Source organism: Puma concolor, chromosome C1 (assembly GCF_028749965.1).
Source record: "Puma concolor isolate L17-30 chromosome C1, mPumCon1.1.hap2, whole genome shotgun sequence".
NCBI classification, from domain to species: Eukaryota; Metazoa; Chordata; class Mammalia; order Carnivora; family Felidae; genus Puma; species Puma concolor.
Genome location: NC_141674.1, coordinates 12602791 through 12621835, shown reverse-complemented (window position 1 = coordinate 12621835; position 19045 = coordinate 12602791). Strand labels below are relative to the sequence as shown.

General features: G+C 59.6%; 1 protein-coding gene and 1 long non-coding RNA gene across 13 annotated transcripts in view; one reads left to right on the top strand and one right to left on the bottom strand.

The window, feature by feature from the left end:
* ARHGEF10L (Rho guanine nucleotide exchange factor 10 like) overlaps positions 1–19045 on the bottom strand; it is a 160412-nt gene that overhangs the window by 71607 nt on the left and 69760 nt on the right. For 5 of the 12 annotated variants that reach the window (XM_086715822.1, XM_086715821.1, XM_086715825.1 and 2 more), the window contains exons 5-10: positions 16224–16315; positions 14183–14266; positions 10281–10450; positions 5831–5947; positions 2834–2942; positions 277–383 (exon numbers count right to left, since the gene is read on the bottom strand). In XM_086715822.1, the coding sequence (XP_086571948.1) occupies positions 277–383; positions 2834–2942; positions 5831–5947; positions 10281–10450; positions 14183–14266; positions 16224–16315 (679 nt within the window). Of the gene's footprint in view, positions 1–276; positions 384–516; positions 704–1098; positions 1286–2833; positions 2943–5830; positions 5948–10280; positions 10451–14182; positions 14267–15860; positions 15946–16223; positions 16316–19045 lie in introns of those variants that run through there. The other 7 variants (XM_086715828.1, XM_086715829.1, XM_086715826.1 and 4 more) reach the window with 4 other exon arrangements.
* Positions 1399–7886, top strand: LOC147577806 (uncharacterized). The gene is made up of 4 exons (XR_015254504.1): positions 1399–1875; positions 2029–2160; positions 2789–5611; positions 5927–7886. It is a non-coding gene; the product is annotated as an uncharacterized LOC147577806 (long non-coding RNA).

Here is a 19045-nt window from a genome sequence, read left to right as displayed (position 1 = left end):
CTCCCGTGTGAAATGATTAAGCAGGAGCTGCTCTCGTCACCCTGGGGGTGGGAAGAAAAGGCTCTGAATGCCGGCCCCCCCGTCCCCACCCCGGGACAACGGCATGGGACCTGCTGGGCCCAATCTGGAAGTCTGCGCAGCAGGTGAGGAGAGAACGAGCTGAGGCTCGGCCAGGAGGCCCCGCTCACCCCTTCCCCTTCAAGACCCAGACCCGCGGGGTCCCCAACCACCCCTTTTGCCCCCAAAGACCCCCGGCACCCCACCCTACCCACAGACCTGCTGAGGGCTCAGGCCATCTGGCATGGGGCCCAGCTCCGGGGCCGGGGGCTTGATGTCCGTAACGCTGACCTCCAGGAGTCCCATGTCCTCCTCCTCCGAGTCACCTGCAAAGTCAGATGGGCTGGTGACACACGCAAGCGAGGATGACCTAGACTGTTCAGCCCCCCAGGAGTTGGGAACCACCCTGGGCCAGGGTCCTGGGGCCGCACAGGGTCAGAGCCCACAAGCTGCACTCACTGCTGCGCTCTGCTAGATCGTTCGGTCCATAAATTAATGGGAACGAGCAAGGGGCCACAGAGCAGCACGTCCGGGGCCTCCAGCTCGCCCGATCAGCTCTGCCAGAGTCCCTGTCCCTGCTCAGACCCGCCCACTCCTGGCCCGGAGTAAGCCAGGCCGCCCGTGTCTCCATCACTATGCACTAAAAATAGTTTTCTTCTGGATGCCCAAAAGGGGGAAGAAAGTAAGCCCCAAGAAGAATGGGGCTCTTTGGCTGTGCGTTTTCAAGTTTTCATCACAACTAATGCAGACAGACCCAAAGGGAAAAAGTTCAACTGGGCGATGCAGACCCGAGTGGAGGCAGCTCTCGGACAGAGCAGGAGACAGGCCAAGGATCAGGCAGAGAGAGAGAGAGAGAGAGAGAGAGGTCAGGCAGAGTGTAGGGACCTGGCTTTGGATGGTTCTGCCCCCACAAGAGAGGCACAGGCACAGGGAGATGGGACCCTAGCTGCTCAGGACTCTGACACCCAGTGGGGGTGGCCGTGGGGAAGCTGAGCAGAAAGAAGGGGCCGAGGGAGCAGGGACACCCGGGCGGGCCCTTACCTGAACAGGAGACAGAAGAGGAGGAGGAGGAGGGACAGCGGACGACAGTGTGGGGGTGGGGGTGGTGAAGGCCCTCCTGCCTGGCCCACATGGTACCCCGGGCATCACTCCGCACCCACCCCAGCCGCCGGCCCCGCGGCTTCCTCTTCCCCCATGCGCCACCGGGCAACATTCTTGGCCAGTGATCCGAGCCCTGTCGTGGCTATTAATAACACGCGGGTGGGAGGGTCACTTTGGGGAAGGCTCTGGGCCGACGGGCGGGGCGGGGGAGGGCCGAGGGAGAGCCCGCTGGCAGCCTGGCCAGTCTGGGGGTGGGGAGGGTGACCAGGGACCGCTCGCGGCCAGCCGGCCTGTCACCCCGTCCACCCTCCAGGCCACCCCACCGAGTCTGAGAGGACCCCTCCGCCCATCCGCTCCCCGGTCGGGGGCCGGGGCTCTCCCAAAGGTTCAGGGTTGTGCCAAGTTCACGCAGTGCTGGGGTAATAAGCCTATTTCACAGATGAGGAACCTGCCGCTCTGAGAGGGGCAGAAGCCTACGCAAGGTCTTGCAGCCAGGGGGCCGGGGAGCCGGGATCTGAAGCCAGACCAGAGAGCTGCCATCCACCAGCACACAGCTCCACTGAGTGACTGCCCACTGAGAATTACACCTGCCACACAGGAGCCAGGAGCCGTGCCGGGCTCTTTCCACGCACTGCCTCGCTCACTCTCACCCCGGCCCCTGAGGCAGATGCCGCAGCAGCCCCGTTGCACAGATGAGGAAACTGAGGCACAGAGAAGGTAAAGCACGTAACTTTTCAAGAGGGCACAGAGTCTCGAAGGCCTCCCTGGCCTGAACGCCTGTGTGGCCCCCGTCTCTCACTGGTCTCCTGGACCCTCACTCCAGCCACATGAAGCCTCTGCTTTATCCTTTCTGTCCCTGTGTGTCCCCAGGCAAGTCACTGAGCCACTCCGTGCCTGTTCGCTCGTCTCCAGATGGACACAGGACAGCCCTGCGTACCATCCGGTGTTGATGAGGATTCAGCAAGGAACCACAAAGACCGTTAAGAGACTGCCTCGCGCACAGTAAGTGCCTGATACATGTGGACGATCACGACAATCCTTTCTCGAATGTCTCCTACTTCCCCACTCCTGGGCCTTTCCACACGCTCGCTCCTGTTCCCTGCCTCACTCACCCCCCCCCACCCCTGCTACCTAACTGACCCGCGTCCTCCTCCTCCCAGCCCTTCCCTGACCGCTCATTCGCACTGCACTCCTCCCTGCTCCTGCCACGTTTCCCCACCACTGCTTGTCCGCCTCTGACCGTCACTTCCTGTTTATATTCCTGGAAGAAATGCTGCTTCGTTCCTCTTGGTGGCCCTGCACCCGGCACGGGGTGCGGCTCTCAGTGGGTGTTCAGTAAGTATCGGCTGCCGGGCCGATGGGTGACGGATAAAGGAAAGGGTGGGAGCGTCCAAAGATGAGGCCGGGTAAGCTGCACAGCATAAGAGGCGGGGGGCCCAGACGGCCAGGACAGAGACCAAGGGCAGGGCCGCTGGGCCCCAGACCAAGGGAGAGGCCCCAGGGCCCCCAAAACGAGGTAGACCATACCTGCCAGAGGGTGAGAAACTAACTGGGACCAGCCAGAGAGGACTCCGACCACCGAAGGAGCCCAGAGCCCGAGTGACTTCGCCCACCGTCCCCGCTGTCACAGAGCCGAGTCCTGACCCTCCCGCCAGCCAGGCCCACGGCGCCTCACCGAGGACGTCCTTCCTGTGCAGAAAGGACACTTTGCGCATGACGGCCATCCTCGTCTTCTCCAGCCCGTCCCTGGTCCCGCTCTTCGCAGCCTTCATGAGCTGGGTCATCTGAGCAAAGGCAGAGGGGCTCATCAGAGAAGCCGAAGGAGAGCCCAGGACGCCTGCCACCAAGGGCCACGCCGCCCCGCGCAGGCCTCCCAGCCGGGGCCGCGCACATCATGACCCCAGGGCCCGTTCACTCCCAGGGACGGGGTGGCAGAGGCCAAGGGGGACAGCCAGGCAACGCCGCCCAATGCATCCCAGGAAGGGGTGAGAAGGGGCATTTGTGCCCTGGAGATCACCCCGGAGGAACCCTGTTTACTGGCAAAAGGAGGTCTTAACCCGACGTCTCCCTTCGGGACAAAGTGCACGGGTAGGCGTCAAATGAAGGCAGTGGCATGACACAGGGGAAAGACCCGAGGCCTGGAGTGCCAGGCCTGGGTTCAAATCCCAGCCGCGCCTCTCGGGACAAGTCACTTAGCCTCACTGAGCCTCAGTTTCCTCACTGAGATGTGCCAGGGTCTATGAGGACTAACGGGGGCCAGGGAAGCACGCTGGACAGTAAGATGATCCGCGCAAACGGCAGCGGTTACTTTGGGGGCAAGCAGAAGGAAGTGAGTTCACACCCCCACCCCATCTGCCAAACCCAAGTGAGGCCCCCGTCCCTTGCCCCCCAAAGCAGCCAAGTTTCTGACTGCGCCGAGGCCCGGGAAGGGGAGGGAAGGCCGGAGCTGCCACGGAGCCGAGCACAGCTTCCCCGGCGTGGGGACGGACCGCGGCCACCACACCTCGCGGCAGGCAAAGCAGGATGTGAGGCGGGAGAGGACCCGCGCCCAGGAGGGGGAAGCCGCGAGCTGAGCACTGGGGGAGCCCGGGGCCCGCAAACAGAGCCGCTGTCCCGGAAGTTATCCCTGCACTGACCCTCCAGCCCCCAGCCCTGGCATCTTCCCCGACACACGGTCAGCCCTATCCCACAGAACTTTTCTCAGTGATGGAAATGCCGACTCTCGGTGTGCCCACAGGGGGTCCACCAGCCACCAGTAACTCCTGGGCCACCTGAAAAGTGGCTCTTGTCACTAAGGACCTGAAGTCCCGGTTATATTTAATTGTAACTGATTTAAACGTAAAGAACCACATGACTATCATGATAGGCAGCGCAGTTCTAGAACACTCTCTCCTTCCTGAAACTCTCTGCTGAAGGCGGAGAGCACTCCCCTGGGGGGCTCTGGTCCCTGGAGGAGGAGGTCACCTTCCTCCAAGCAAACCCCCTGGTCCCCAGTGGAAGGGCCCTGAGCAGCCGGCCTTGCCAAAAACCCATTGGGCGTGAGGCCTGGGGCACGGGGTGGTGGTGGCTTTTCAGGAACAATGCTGACTTCTGGAAACACCCCTCGCCCCCCCCCCCCCCACACACACACCCCGCAGGAGGAAAGGGAAGTCCCCTGGGGCCTCCCTGCATGGAAATGGTAAAATTCTTCAGTGGTGATTCTTGGCTTCTAGGAGTGGGGCTCGGGGGTCAGAAACACCTGTGATAATCTAAGGAGAAGCACGGATGTCCGACCCCAGAAACTACACAGAGATGCTCGTCCTCCTCTGGGGGTTGGGAGGGGTCACAAGCCCCAGATTGGAAACCTCTGCTCTGAGCCCAGTTCCTTCCCGGAAGAAAGCTGGGGCAGGCGGCTATCCTACAAACTCCCAAAGCGGTCTTCTCTTGCTGTTTTCCTGGGCAAAGAAGAGCAGCAAATGAACATCCCGGAAGGTGTCCCCACCATCAACCACAGTGCAGAGGCTGGACCAGGAGTCTGATTCCAGGGTCACAGCCAGGGCAAGAACAGTGGTCATAGAATCTTCCCTTCAAGGCTCCCTCTCCTCTCTGGGCCTTTGCCTTCTGAGAACATAAACCTGCCCCCCTCAGGTCACAGGCCCCCCAAGGCATGTGTATAGGAACTATAAAGTGCCTCCCCTCCCCCGCCACCTCCTCCTCCTCCTCCCCCGCCCCCTCCGGGGAGGCCTCGGGTTCTGATGAAACAGGACGTGGCACAGGATGGACAGCAGACCCCGGTTTGAATCCCGGCTCTGCCACTGACCAGCGCTGTGACCATCGGCCAGTTACTTCTCTCCAGCCTCACTGATGCTAAATGACAGCAGTAAGACAGCTGCCTCCCCGGATGCCCTGGGGATAAAACGGTCAGGTGTGTAAGTAATAGTAGCCACCACCCACTGAGCTCTTAGGTCACACCAAGCACAGCACTGAGCACCTTATAGATCTGAGCTCACCTAATCTTTACATCTATCAGGGGGCTGGTACTGTTAATGCCCCCATTTCACAGGTGAGGAAACCAAGGCTCAGAGAGGTCAAGAGACCTGCCCGGGATCACAAAGAGAGGAAGTGGTGGGACGGGGATTCAGAGCCAGGCCTGCAGGCCTCCACAGCACATAGTAGGTGCTCAACTAAGAGAAGTTCCTGCTGTCGGTGTCATCGTTATCCAGAAGTCTGGGTCTCATCTAAGACCAAGGTGTTATGATTTCTCCTACAGACTTCCTTACCCTGGATCTCTCTGAACGGCTCAGGGCGGGAGGAACGTTCAGCATCACTCACTAAGGCTCACATCTCTCCAGGTGTCACCCAAACCCACCGCCACAGTTACCAAATTCCCGGATTCCTGGGCCTCAGTCCAGACCTACAGAATCAGCATCTCTGGGGGTGCAGCCCAGGAATCTGCATTCTCCAAAGCACCCAGGTGATTCTGAGGACCCCAGAGTTTGCAGACCGCCCCAGCCCAGCCCAGCCCACCCCCCAGGAATTCTGGCACAGTGACAGTTTCACTCGGAGAGAGAGGCGAGAACGTGGAAAGGAGCAGGTGCCGGCACCACCGGTCCCGGCACAGGTGCGAGAGGCGGCCAGGCTCCGGCGTCGGGGCGGGCCCCTGCCAGGCCGCCGGGGGACAGACAGACAGTACCTTACAGTCGTACTTGTGCTTCAGCGCCTGCACGTCTCTCCCCCCGGCTCTTAAAGCCAAGATGTCTCTCTTAGTCCTGGCGTATCTCTCCTTTAGCCTAGTCAGGTCTGGAGAAAGCTGGAGCCCCCAAGCAGCCAGGCAGAAGGAGAGCAGGTGCGAGGAGCAGGCGGGACGGGAGGACACAGACAGGACAACAGAGGAGAAAGGAGACCAGGTGAGGTGGGACGTGGGGCCTGGGGATGGCTCCCGCCGGGGATCGGCTCCAGCAGCGTCCCACCCCAACGCGCAGGCAGCGGGGGCTGGGAGTCCTGGCTGCTGGGGGGCCAGGGGCAGGGGACCAGCCGGCCCCGCTCAGAGAAGGGGAACAGTGCCTAGAGGACAAGGACTGTGTCTCAGGCATCCCCCCATATGCCAGGGGCCAGCGAGGGGCTGGTGACACAGGAGGTCCTTGGCAAGTTTGGGAGATGGATGGATGGGCAGGTGCGTGGGCCAATGCACAGGAAGACGGGTGAATGGACAGAGAGCTGGTTGGACAGACGGATGGACTATAAACAGAGGGATGAGTGGTTGGATGGACAGACAGAAAAATGGCTGGATGAGCAAATGGATAAACTCGGCTGGAGGAGTGCAGATCTGGGTAAATGGACGGACAGACGGACAAGAAGATGGATAAAAACCCGGGGGGACCAGGGGACGGATGGAAGCAGTGCCGTGCCGGTAAATATTTAACACGCGCTTCTCCAGGAAATAGACCCCTGCTTCGTTGGCTTTCCATGATGTCACTACGCCACCGTGGCAAATTTCAAGCCACTAGTGTGACGTCGCTGAATGCGGAGTCGGAAAGAGCGCGCGATTGGTTCCTAGTTGTCGTGAGCTAGGAAGAGCGGACTCTGGCACGCCGCTGCAGGAAGGAGTGGGCAAACAGAGCAAGGGACGGACGGACGGACGGACGGACGGACGGAGGGAGGGCAGGTGGGCGTCTGGATGAAAGGAAGGGTGGCTGACTAGCTTACGCGCCACCTGGGAAGACGGATGGATGGAGAGACAAACACAGACATTCAAACGCATGAGCAACACTGACATCCGGTGAAGCATTCAGAACCCCAACAAGGTACTACTTCCGGAGTAGACCAGGAAGGGGACCACGAGCAGGAGCGCTGGAGGCAGGCGGGCCTGGGTTCAAGTCGCCACCCCCCGCTCACTAGCCAGAATAGTGTCTTCACCTCCCGGAGGGACACCTTCCTCACTGGGAAAGCGGCCCGGATGATAACCACTTCACGGAGTTACTGAGAAGATGGAATGGGAAATACGTGTAGACCCCAAGACTTAGCAAGCACTCAAAACATGGAAGCTAGTATTACACTATCTTTCAGATTATAAGTGCTCAATATTTGTTGAATGGGTGGATAGTTGGTAGGATGGATGGATGGACGGATGGATGGATGGATGGATGGATGGATGGATGGAAGGGAGGGAGGGAAGGAGGGAGGATAGAAGGAAGGATGCTTGGATGGATGAATAGATGGGTGCATGGATGCATGGACAGAAGAACGATGTATGTTCTTTCAAATCTTGTGTGATGTTGAGTTGTATACCACTTACTGGCTGCGTGACCCTAACCATATCATTTAGCCTCTCTACACTTCTGTGTTAGGGTCTCTGATCAATAACATGAGACTCTTAATCCAAATAACACCAACCACTTTAGGGTATCAGGAAAATCACTGGAACCACTTTGTAAACTGCACCACACTATGCAGAGGCTCTCTATTGTCAATGCAAAGAAATCGCAGGACAGGGGGCACCTGGGTGGCTCAGTCGGTTAAGCGTCCGACTCGGCTCAGGTCATGATCTCATGGTCCGTGAGTTCGAGTCCCGCATCGGGGTCTGTGCTGACAGCTCAGAGCCTGGAGCCTGCTTCAGATTCTGTGTCTCCCTCTCTCTCTGCCCCTTCCCTGCTCGTGCTCTGTCTCTCTCTGTCTCTCAAAAATAAATAAATGTTTAAAAAAATTTAAAGAAAAAAAAGAAAGAAATCGCAGGACAGGGATCCTTCTGAGAGTTACTCAGACTCCCCACAACTGGAGAGAGGCTGGGGTTTGTCCTGAGCCCTGGTTCACCTGTAAATTGACACAATAAAATCATAAAGCCCCTGGTTTTGCACTTCCCCTCTGCCTCTCTCAGGATTAGAAGAACCCGGATCAGAGATCGATTGCAGACTGGTCCGATCTGAGCAGGGGAGTGAGCAAGGCTGAGGTCAGAGGTCAGAGCTGGCGTTTCTGCCCAGTGCCCTGGCCAGCTGGATCATGGTAACCTTAATTATGAAGAGGTCACAGTCAGGAAAAGGAAGAATCCAATGCAGCCCAATCCACAACTGGTTAGAAAGAAAAAAAAAAATCCCAAGGACCATGGGTGGCCATCAGCAGGTACTTATTAACATAATGGGATCAGGCCCCTGCTTACATCTGGGTCAGGTGCTTCTGAGGGGGTCCCTCTGAAGACCCCTCGGTCACTTTCTTTGGCAAAAATCCACCCGCTGAGGGCTGGCCTTCTAAGACACCTGAAGCAGGGACAGCTTGCAGCTGAACAGGAAGCTAGGCCCCCGTGAGACTCCAAGGACAGGGCAAAACACCACCAGATCTCTGTGGCCCCATGCCCCACAGCACACACAAGACACGGCCAAGCAGTGGTGGCCCCAGAACGTTCAGCCACGGCGGTGCCAGGCACGGAAGCAGGTGGGCCCCAAGCGGCCCAGGAGGGCAGAGCACAGCAGGCAAGGTGCCAAAGGAAAGGTCCCTCCACAACCCTCACCTCCCTGGGGGCCTGCTGTCTGGGGAACAGGCAGGCCGTGGCCCGCAGCCAGACAAAAAGTCCTCCCGGTTAGAAATTCCAAGAACTCTGCCACACTGTTTGTCTGCTGAGGAAGGGTCCAAAGCCCCTCGCTTGAGGGTCTGAGGGACAAACGCTAATGGTCGGCCGCCAGAGACTCCTCCCCTGGGGCCCGGCCATGGTGAGGGCCAGCCCAGGGAGGGGGCGCCTGGGTGGCTCGGTCGGCTGAGCGCAAGACTTCGGCTCAGGTCACGATCTCACAGTTTGTGGGTTCGAGTCCCACGTGGGGCTCTGTGCTGACGGCTCGGAGCCTGGAGCCTGCTTCGGATTCTGTGTCTCGCTCTCTCTCTCTCTGCCCCTCCCCTGCTTGCACTCTGTCTCTCTCTCTCTCTCTCTCTCTCTCAAAAAGTAAACATTTTTTAAAAATTAAAAAAAATAATAAATAAACTTGAAAAAAAAAAAAAAGGTAAATTGCCAGGCTCCCACCCCCCACCCCCAAACCATGAGCCGGAGTCCCTGGGAGTGAGGCCCTGGCATCTGCGATTTCAATCAGCTCCCCTCGTGGTCCTGATGCTTATATAAGACTGAGCACCAGCACTGGGAAGCCCAAACTCGGCATCTCCACACCTCCTGCCCTCTGAGAAATGTGTGGCAGGGGCCTGGGAAAGTGGCCCAGGGGGATCAGGAGGGACAGCCAGAGGCTGAGAACAAGGGCTGGCCCAGGCCTCAAGCTCCCCCCTGCCCGCACCCTGAGAAACGACCGGGCACAGGGTAGGTATCATAGATGCTTAACTTCATCCTAGCGAGATACCAAGGCCATCTTCCGTGGCCCGGCCCACGGAGGCCCGGCCGCAAGACCACATTCGAGAGAGACCTGCTCCGCCCCCAGGCTCCTCGAGGACTCAGAGGCGTGGGTGCCGCTCTGGCCGGCAGCCTTCCCCCAGAGGGGATCCTCAAACTCCGAAAGGGGCAGGATGCACTAGGAAAGACATGGGGTGCTATAACCCCAGCCTAGTCCTGGGGCCCCTACCTTCTCCCTGCACCACCTTTGGGTATCTGTCATGTGCGTTTTTTCACAAAGAGGCTGAGAGGGACCCAGTCACCTCTGGTCGGGCGGGGCCTGCCTGTAAGGAGTGGTTCCCATTAAACCCCAAATCTCAGCATGGGTAGAATCTGCTTTCTGCTGGCTTCTGTAGAACAAACGGGAGGAGCAGTCTGTCTCAGGAGGAAGCAGTCCGTCCTCCTCTCGGCTTCCGGCTCCTTCCACGAAGCCAGCAGAATGAACCCTGTTCCAGGCAGAAACCAACGCACGGATGGCATCTCAAAAGACCTCGGAGGGGCTCAGTAGGTTGGGTGTCTGACTTGATTTCGGCTCAGGTCATGATCTCACGGTCGGGGGACTGAGCCCTGCGTGGGACTCCACACTGGGGCACAAACAGCAATGCCGGGGGGTCTCTTCCTATGCTTGGGGTACCCGGGCCACCGCCCCTCTCACTGTACATTCCTGGGGGCGGGGGGGTTCCCTAACAGGATACGAGTCTGAGGCCAACCCTTCCCACCCTCCTCACCCCCTCCCCAGGGGGTCCTGGAGCCCTGGCCGGGGTGGGAGGTGCCTACCCCTTACCTTGGGCTGGAAGGACACTCGGTGCTTGGCGGGCTCGGCCTCTGGCTTGGCCTCCTCCCCCGAGTCTTCACTGTAGCTCTCAAACTCACTGGAGCTCCAGCCTAGGTCCTCGGGCTCCCTGGGCGCTCCGTCCCGATGCACATCCTCGTAGAGCAGGCTCCTCTCCGCCCCTGCAGGCCAGGGAACAGGGCTGGTGAGGGGAGGCCCCGGTGCCAAGGCCACCAGACCTGATTCCTGACCCAGGCAGGCAGGTGGGGCTCCGCCCCCACTTCCCGGTCCACAGAGCAGGGGTGAGGACCACACAACATCCACCTGGTAAGCGAGGAGGAGACGAGAAAGACCGGAGAGGCGCAAGAAACGAGTCGGGAACGCAACAGGCTCCTTAACCCCCTCCCCCCGCGCCTCCGTATTGCTCTTCTGGGATCTGAGTGCTCATCCTGGGCCTCGGAGCATGTTTCAGTGGGAAAGACAAGACCTAGAACCAAGTCCTGAATCGGGCCCTCAGCTCCAGCCCCAGCATCCTCGGGGTGGGGGGGGGGGGCGCGCAAAATGGAAATTGTCGGGAGCATTAAATTGGCGTTTCCCACATCTGAGTTTCCCGTGCAGGTCCAGAATGGCCCAGTAGGCCCAGTAGGGGGCGCGCCAGGCCCAGCGTCCAGGAGTGTTCCCTTGTCTTCCAGAGCCCCACTGGAGAAGTGGGGGACAAAGAGCTGAGAGTCCACTGGCCAGGAGAAACAGGTCCCCTCAGGGGCCTGGGTACTCCCAGGGTCCCTGTCAAATCCGGAGTGAGATGCTCAGCTTTGAGGCTGAGGTGGGAGAGCTGCTGTCCAGGTAACCCCAGCTCTCCCATCCCGAGACCTTGGCCTTCGCTCCCACCCCTCTGGGCTGCACTTCCTGGCCTGTCACCTGAGGGAGAACCGAACTGCAGGCCTCACTGAGGCCAGACCCCCAAAAAGCGCACCAATATGAAAATGCCTTTGTCAACGCACAAGAAATACAGCACTGGGAAGGGTTTTTTAAAAAAATCTGCTCAGAACAGGGAGCTTTGGTTATCGGAGACCTCTCTGCAAAAACGGCGACAACAACAAGCCAGAAAAGGTCGAGTAAATAAAATATGAACCAAAAGCTCTAGCAAAGAGTGTAGCACATGGCAGGTGATCAGCAAAGAGCAGCTGATCCTTGCTTTGAGGTGGGGGGGAGGGGGGAGTGTCTGCATGGGCCCGGGAATCATCCCACTGACCCCAGAGCCCCTACCGGAAAGCTGGGGAGTGTGGGGTCTGGGAGACTGTCACCCAAAGAACAGACACACTGAGGCTTAGCTGGGGGCTCAGGTCTCAGGATGAGGCGGGAGCGTGAGGTTATTTTTTAAGCAAAAGATAAAAGTGACTAACATCTCCAGGGACAGGAGCAGCTGGTAACCAGGCTATTGACCTTTACAAGACTGGGTCGACTGTCTTATTACCGCAGCGGAGGCCCGATGACTGGGGAGTAAAGGGGCAGAGCCCAGTTCTTGGGGCTCCTTCTGAGGAAGAACCCAGGCAGCATCTCGAATGCCCACCTCCCCACGCTTCCATGAGCCCCGGCCTCCCACCCGCCTATGTCCTCAGTGAGAGCCACCTCTCTTGCTGGATTCTCCCGCAGCCCTAAGGTCGGCGGGCTACAAATAATCACCGCCTCATTAGAAACACAAGAAAACAGGGGCCTGGAGAAGACAGGTGGCTTGTCCAAGGTCAGACAGGGCACAGAGAAGGAGCTGCAGACTCAGGCTCCCTCCACTCACCACGCTGCCTTCTATGAGGCCGGCTAACCTGACCACCTCCTGGGCTCATTTAGAAATATTCTCTCCAGTGGAGACAGTGCCACCAGAGTCCTGAGCCTGGACCAAAGCCTCAGCCTTCAGGGGCCTCACAGGGATCCTGGCTCCCACCCTCCGCTTCCCGGGGCCTCGGGCTTCACGAACGGCTTCCCCCTGCAAAGCACGGACCACCACCGGCTCAGTGCTCTGCGTCAATTACCTCACGGCAAACTCACAAGCCCAGGATGCAGCTGTGACTGTCCCAAATTTACAGATGCGTCAACTGAGGTCCAGAGATAGGAAGCGGTTCTCTGATGTGACACTCCCCAGAGCTTCAGAATGACAGTCCATGAGGTAAGGATGATATTCTGATGTCATATGAAGAAGCCAAGGCCCGAAGGCACGGAGCTCTGTGCCCTAATCAGCGGCAGAGCTGGGATTTGAACCAAGGGCTGCGTGTGCGGCCTGCTGCTCAGCTGACAGCCTCCTCTCCCGTGCCCACTGAGCCCACATCGGTCCGTGAAGGTCAGTGCTGGGCCCTGGCAGACGTGGTAACGACAGTACCATCGTTTGTGCAGTGCACCTACTGAGGGCCAGCCCTGAGCTGACCCCCCACTGAGGGCCAGCCACAGCCTCCTGGGACTCACCGTCCCGAAGCCGTGAGGGTGGGGGCCCTCGGATGGGTGTCACGGTCCCCCACTTGAAGGCTCAGGAGCTGATTCCCAGGCTGCCTGCTTGTAACCACCTCGGGGTCAAATGCAGGATGGCATAATAGTGATCCTTGTTCAGTGAAGATTGGGGCCAAGTAATGTGTTGCTTGATTTGATTCAGGCGGGAAGACAGCCCAACAGGGCTAAACAATGGACTGCAGCCACTCAGGACCTTCGGCAAGACCCCACTGCCTCCCAGTACAGCGTGCCCTTCCCCCTCCTCTCCCTGGATTCAAAGGAGCAAGCAGCAGGGATGTTCCAAGCACCTCCGGGACTTGCTAAAGGGATGTGCATACCATCAGCCCACCTGTCCCTGCCCCTGGAACAGGAGTCGGGAGCATGGCTGTGGGCGCCCTGGGGCCTTGTAGTGCTATCCACGTGTCTCCCCCATTGGACTACGCACAGCCCAAGATGGTGCTGGCCACCCCTATCAGACTAGAAGCCCCTCAAACACGGGCTGTGTGATCTGGAGACGGTGTCTTAACCTCTCAGATGCAACTGTCCCCGGGAGCCACTGGGCCTGCCTTGCTGACCTCAAGGGGTTGACAGACCGGTGGGAGCAGATGTGCGTCATCGGTCATAAGATGCCACCCAAATCCTCCCGGGGCAGGGGACAGAGCAGCGGACTTGGAGGCAGAATAACCAGGTTCAAATCCCAGCTCTGCCTGTAGTTTCCTCGTCTGTACACTGAGGCCACGATACCCCAAATCAAAGTTTCTAAGCAGATTCCAGGAAATCAAACACGAAGAGTCGCTACCCTGATGTGTTTGGACAAAGACGGCTCTGGCTGTGAAGTTACTAACCATTCCTCCTCCCTGGATCTGAGTGATGCTCTCTCCTGCTGGGTGACTGACTCTATGCTGGGGGGCGGTTGGGGGGGGGGGGGCAGCTGGGGCAGACTTACCCCCACCCCACCCTGCTTCCTCTCTACAGCCACAATCCCCACCCCCCCACACACCCCCCACACCCCCGCCCCGGCCTCCCTGGGCCCAGAGCAAGCAAGGCACAGGCTTTCTGGAGCCCTCTCTGCCTCAGCGGTCAGGTTTAACGAGCTGCCCTTCTCCCCAGCAGCCCTGGGAAGCCCGGACTATACCACCCCCTTCTCCCAAGGCAGGAATGGAGGCTTGGGGAGGTGAAATGCCAGGTCCGGCCTCGCCGCCAGGGGGTCCCAGCAGCCAGCCGGGGGTCCCTGCCCCCGAAGCCCAACACCGCCCAGCCCCGGCCTGGCCACGCCCCCAGCCGGCACCATCCTCTCCCAGGACGACCTGAGGTTGGTGAAAGCTGGAGGCAGCGGCCAGGGCCGGGTGGGGTGGGGAGCCAAATAGAAGACGACCCTCCCCAGGCCCCGCCCCCCGGCCCGTCCCCCAAGGTGGCACGGAAGCGCGGAGGAGGCGTACCGGGTTGATGGGCATCCAGGTTCTCGCAGGGCACGTCGTCGTAAATCACATCTTCTTCCAGGGCGGGGAAAGTGAATCGGTCGACTGGGAGCGAAGGGAGAGGACAAGAGCGCTAGGGGCGGAGGCGGCTGCCGGGCTGCCAGCGGGACTGCGCCAGCCGGCGGCTCCCTCCCGCCGCCCCGCAGCCTTACGGCTGGGCCCCGCGGCCCGGCCCCTGGGGAGCCCCTGCGGGCTGCTCTCCTCTCGGAGGACACGCTTCCGCTGCTTCTCCCCGCCCTCCGCCCCAAGGCACCCTCCTGGCGAGCCGGCAGACCCCCACTTGCCTCCCTGCCACCCACAGGCCTGCCCATCTGGCTGACGCCGCAGCTGCTCGCGGCACCTGCAGGGAGCATGAAGCCGACCCTGCGCCTGTGCCCTGGGGCCCGGGGGACATCTTCAGGGGCCCAGAAGCCCTCACGGGACTTACCCTAAAGGAACTACCTCCCGCCCAGAGGTGGCCGGGCAAAGCAGCCCTACTGAGGACAGGGAATGGGGGGAGGGGAGATGGATTTGGAGAGTGGGGTGAAGGAGAGGCCCCCCCCAAAACTCAGCCAGCAGGATCCTGACTGCTGAAGAATTCAGCGAACAAACACATCCCTCTGCTAGTATTTTGCTGGGCTGCAAGGGGGCAGGGCAGGCGCGCACTCTGCCCCTGTTAGCAGCTACCCGGATGCACACATTAAGGAGGTCTCCCCTCAGGGCGCCTGGGCGGCTCAGTCGGTTAAGGTTAAAGCCCCTGACTTCGGCTCAGGTCACGATCTCACTGTTCGTGAGTTCGGGCCCCGCGTCGGGCTCTGTGCTGGCAGCTCGGAGCCGGGAGCCTGCTTCGGATTCTGTGTCTCCCTCTCTCTCTGCCCCTCCCCTGCTCGCACTGTGTCTCTCTCTGTCTCTCAAAAATAAACATTAAAAAAAAGGAGGTCTTCCCTCAAAACTGTGTGCCCAACCTCTGCCCTCTTTAGGGGTGTGCCTCCCTCCACAGAGCCAGGGTTTGGAAAACCAGTCCCCACCCTGATGGGAGCCTGTCTTCGCCCCATTGCCCTTCGCAGAAGACACAGGACCAGATGGGCTCTGAAATCCCCACGGTCCTAACTTCAATGCTTCTGGCTGTCCCGGGGCCCCCAGGGCCCCCAGAGCCTGGTCAAGCCTCACCCTCGACCCCCTCCTCCACCCCCATACGGACTCTGTTTCCCACATGGCTCTGAGACCTGCTCACCTCTCTTCAGGTCCCTAGTTCTGGCCATCAGCCTCCCCACTGGGCTGCAGGCACCCCACCCTGTCTTATGGCTTTGCCCCCACCCCACAGCATCTCCGGCTCCCCTCTCGTGGTTCCCTGTTGCCTTCGGAAAAGCAGGGCTGGACGGCCCCAGAAGGAGCTGGGGACATGCAGCCTCACCTCGCCCCAATCACCCCTTGGATGCTACCCTCCATCACACCAAGGCCGTTGCTTCCCAGGGTGCCAGATGTCCCCCCTCCACCCTGGGGCTGGGGGGGACTGGGGCTCCTGCACAGGTGGACCCTGCCTGGATGCTCTCTCCCTGAGCTCTGCTCCCGCCTCTCTGCCTTCAGGACTCTCAGGTTCTCCTCACTCCCGCCTCCCCCTCCTGGCACCTTGCCCTCTGCAAGGTGACCTCCTGCCTACCTGGTGGCTTCTGCTCCCGGGAGGGACCTCGTCTTGGGCAGCAGGGCACCCCACTGCCAGCCCATCCGCCCTGCTGTAGGAGCTTCTGGGTATTTGGGGGAACAGATAAGCGGTCAAACACACGATCTACTCCTGGACCATGGCTCCCATCGGGCAGGAGACGGGGGCAACTCCCAGGCATGGGCAGCGGCCGGTCCCCCTCAGAGGTGCCACCAAGCCTGCGGCAGCCCACCCAGTGAGGACGCCCCTGTGGCACGGGGGAGCCCACATCAGCCCTCTGGGCCTGAGCAAGGGGCTCTAAGGTTATCACGGTACCACCTTCCTGAGCTAAGATGAGGTTTGGGGGGGGGGGGGGGCACTTACTCCGGCGGGAGCTCTTCCGCTTCCAGCTGGAGCGCCGGACCCCGGAGAGAGCAGCACCCACAGCATCCCCGTTGCTCACCACCGGTGGCACCCTGCGGGCCAAGAAACAGAGTCAGGGAGCCAGCGGGGACAGGGACGGTGCCGCTGAGCAGGGAGGGACGGGCCGGCCGGCTCCTCGAAGCCTCTGGTAGCCCCTCACCAGGACGGCAGGGTGCATGAGGTGCAGGGGCGGGGGGGGCTGAAGCCCAGGAGCCCCTGGCCCCCAAAGCCGTGAGTCAGGAGAGCAGGGGAGGCCGCCGCTGGGCTGGCCTTGAACAAGCCCCTCCCTCTCTCAGTTTCCCCATCTTTGGAAAGCACCCTAAGACCCCAGTGCTGAGGGCCAGGTGCCTGGATGCAAGGGCACCCGTCTTTCTTCCGGGGCAGACTCAGTGGGCTGGCCATCGCCCATTCTCCTCTGGGCAAGATGGGGGCTGGGGTCGGGGGACCCCTGCCTCTGTGGGAAACGAGGTCTTGGAAAGCTTCACAAAACCACGCACGGGACGCAGAACTTCATCCCCCACGACGTGAGGATGGGCCGGACCCGGAGGCCAGCTTCCCGGCCACAGACACTCAGAGGGAAAACTAGCCAGGCAGCGAATGCCAGCTCAACCAAGAGGCTGAGTGAACATCTCCCGCGACATCACACGTGACGCCGTGTACCCCGACGGGATGTGACGAGAAGCCGTCTGTCCTCTGCAGCACTGTAACCCCACGCCCGTAGCCCCAGTCTGATCGCAGGAAGAGCGCCAGACAAACCCAGGCATTCTACAAACCCCTGGCCATGACTCCCCAACACTCCCAAGATCGTGAAAAGCAAGGGAAGAAAGACTAGGAAACTGTCACAGACCAGGCTAAACATACAACAAGTACGTGCACAACGTGGGAGCCTGGACGGCATCCCAGAACAGAAAAGGGTGTGAGAAGAAAACCTGGCGAGACTCAGATAAAGCCTGGAGTTCAGTGAATGATCGTGTGCCCGCAGTGCCTTCTCACTTCCAAGAAATGTTCCGTGGTCGGGGAGGCTGGGTGGCTCAGTCGGTTAAGCATCTGACTTCGGCTCAGGTCATGATCTCAGGGTTCATGAGTTCGAACCCCGCGTCGGGCTCTGTGCTGAGAGCTCCGAGCCTGGAGCCTGCTTCGGATTCTGTGTCTCCCTCTTTTTTCTGACCCTCCCCCACTCACACCCTGTGTGTGTGTCTCTCTCAAAAATAAACAACCGTTAAGAGGAAAGGAAAGGAGAGGAGAGGAGAGGGGAGGGGAGGGGAGGGGAGGGGAGGGGAGGGGAGAGGAGAAGAGAAGAGAAGAGAAGAGAAGAGAAGAGAAGAGAAGAGAAGAGAAGAGAAGAGAAGAGAAGAGAAGAGAAGAGAAAAGAAGAGAAAAGAAAAGAAAAGAAAAGAAAAGAAAAGGAAAGGAAAGAAAACGTTCCGTGGTCGTGTAAGATGTTAACCACAGGGAAAATGGGCTGTTGGGTATACCCAACTCTGTATGCTACCCTTGCAACTTTTCTACAAATCTAAAACTATTCCAGGAAGAATGTTGGGTTTTTTTTTTTTTTTTTTTTTTTTTTTTAAGTCCAGCCTCAAAAAACTAAAGGCCACACCTGCCGATCCAGAGGGACCTGAAACGGTCCAAGACAGTAGCCACGGTTGCCAAGAATTGACTGGAATGTCCCCGCACAAGAGCCCTGGGAGGAGGAGGGGAGGGAGGAGGCAGCAGAAGGGGTGGGGGGGAGGAGAAGGAAGAGGGGGAGGGAGCACCTCCCAGGAGCAGCCAAGAGGTGAATCCTGCATCCATCTGTGGGCGCTGGGCCCACGGGGGAAACCTGGCCACGGTCACACTGCCCGAGTGGCAGAGCCAGACGTGGAGCCAGCTTGCCTGGCCCCGGCGTGGGCTCCTACACCTGCGGCTCAGGTATGAGAGCACGGACGGCTGTGATGCTGTTAATGTTCCGTCTGTGCCGTCCGGCGAGCCACGCTGCCGGGTGCTTGGAATGTGATGAGTGGAACTTCATTACTGGAGCTAAGGGGACTAAGGGACTTCATTTTTAGTTCTGTTTCACGGCAAGTAATTTAATTTTAAACAGCCACCCGTGGCTGGTGGCCGCGTACAGGACAGTGCAGGTCTAGGTGACGGGCAGCCCTGGAGAAGCAAATCTTGGCTCACGTTTTACGGCCAGAAGTCAGCAGTGTCACCCCGGGGTGAAGAAGATGGCATATTTCAGTCCAGGGTAGCACTTTCCACGGGCCAGCGAGGGACAGGGCTGGGCTAGACCAGGACGGGGTGCTGGGCTGACGGGAGCCACCTTCCCTTCCCTGACACCTTCCCTTCCCTGCGCCCCCCACCTCCTCAACCCAGAGACATCTTGCAGGTGCTCGGACGGCACCAAACCCGTTCCAGCCCCCGTCCACGCCAGCTTGGTGATTTGGCTCAAAAGTGGCCCAACCACAGACTCTCTCTGCTTCGATATGTTGACCACGGCAGGCGGTGACCATTATGAAGCACCTGTTGCGTGCTTCCCGGTTTGCTTTGTATTTTCCGATTCCACTTCGCAAGAACGCAGGCGAGGCGGGCTCTGTGATCCTCATTCCGCACGTGGAGACGCAGACTCGCAAAGACTCCATTTCACTCGCCCAAAGTCGCTCAGTGCATCCGCGGGAGCTGGGATCTACAGCCCAGCCCATCTGCCTACGAAGTTTTATCATCTTTCAACCAGACCACTTGGAAGTAGATAAGCGGCATTTAGGTATTCAACTACATCACATATTTGCTGTGTCATAACGCCA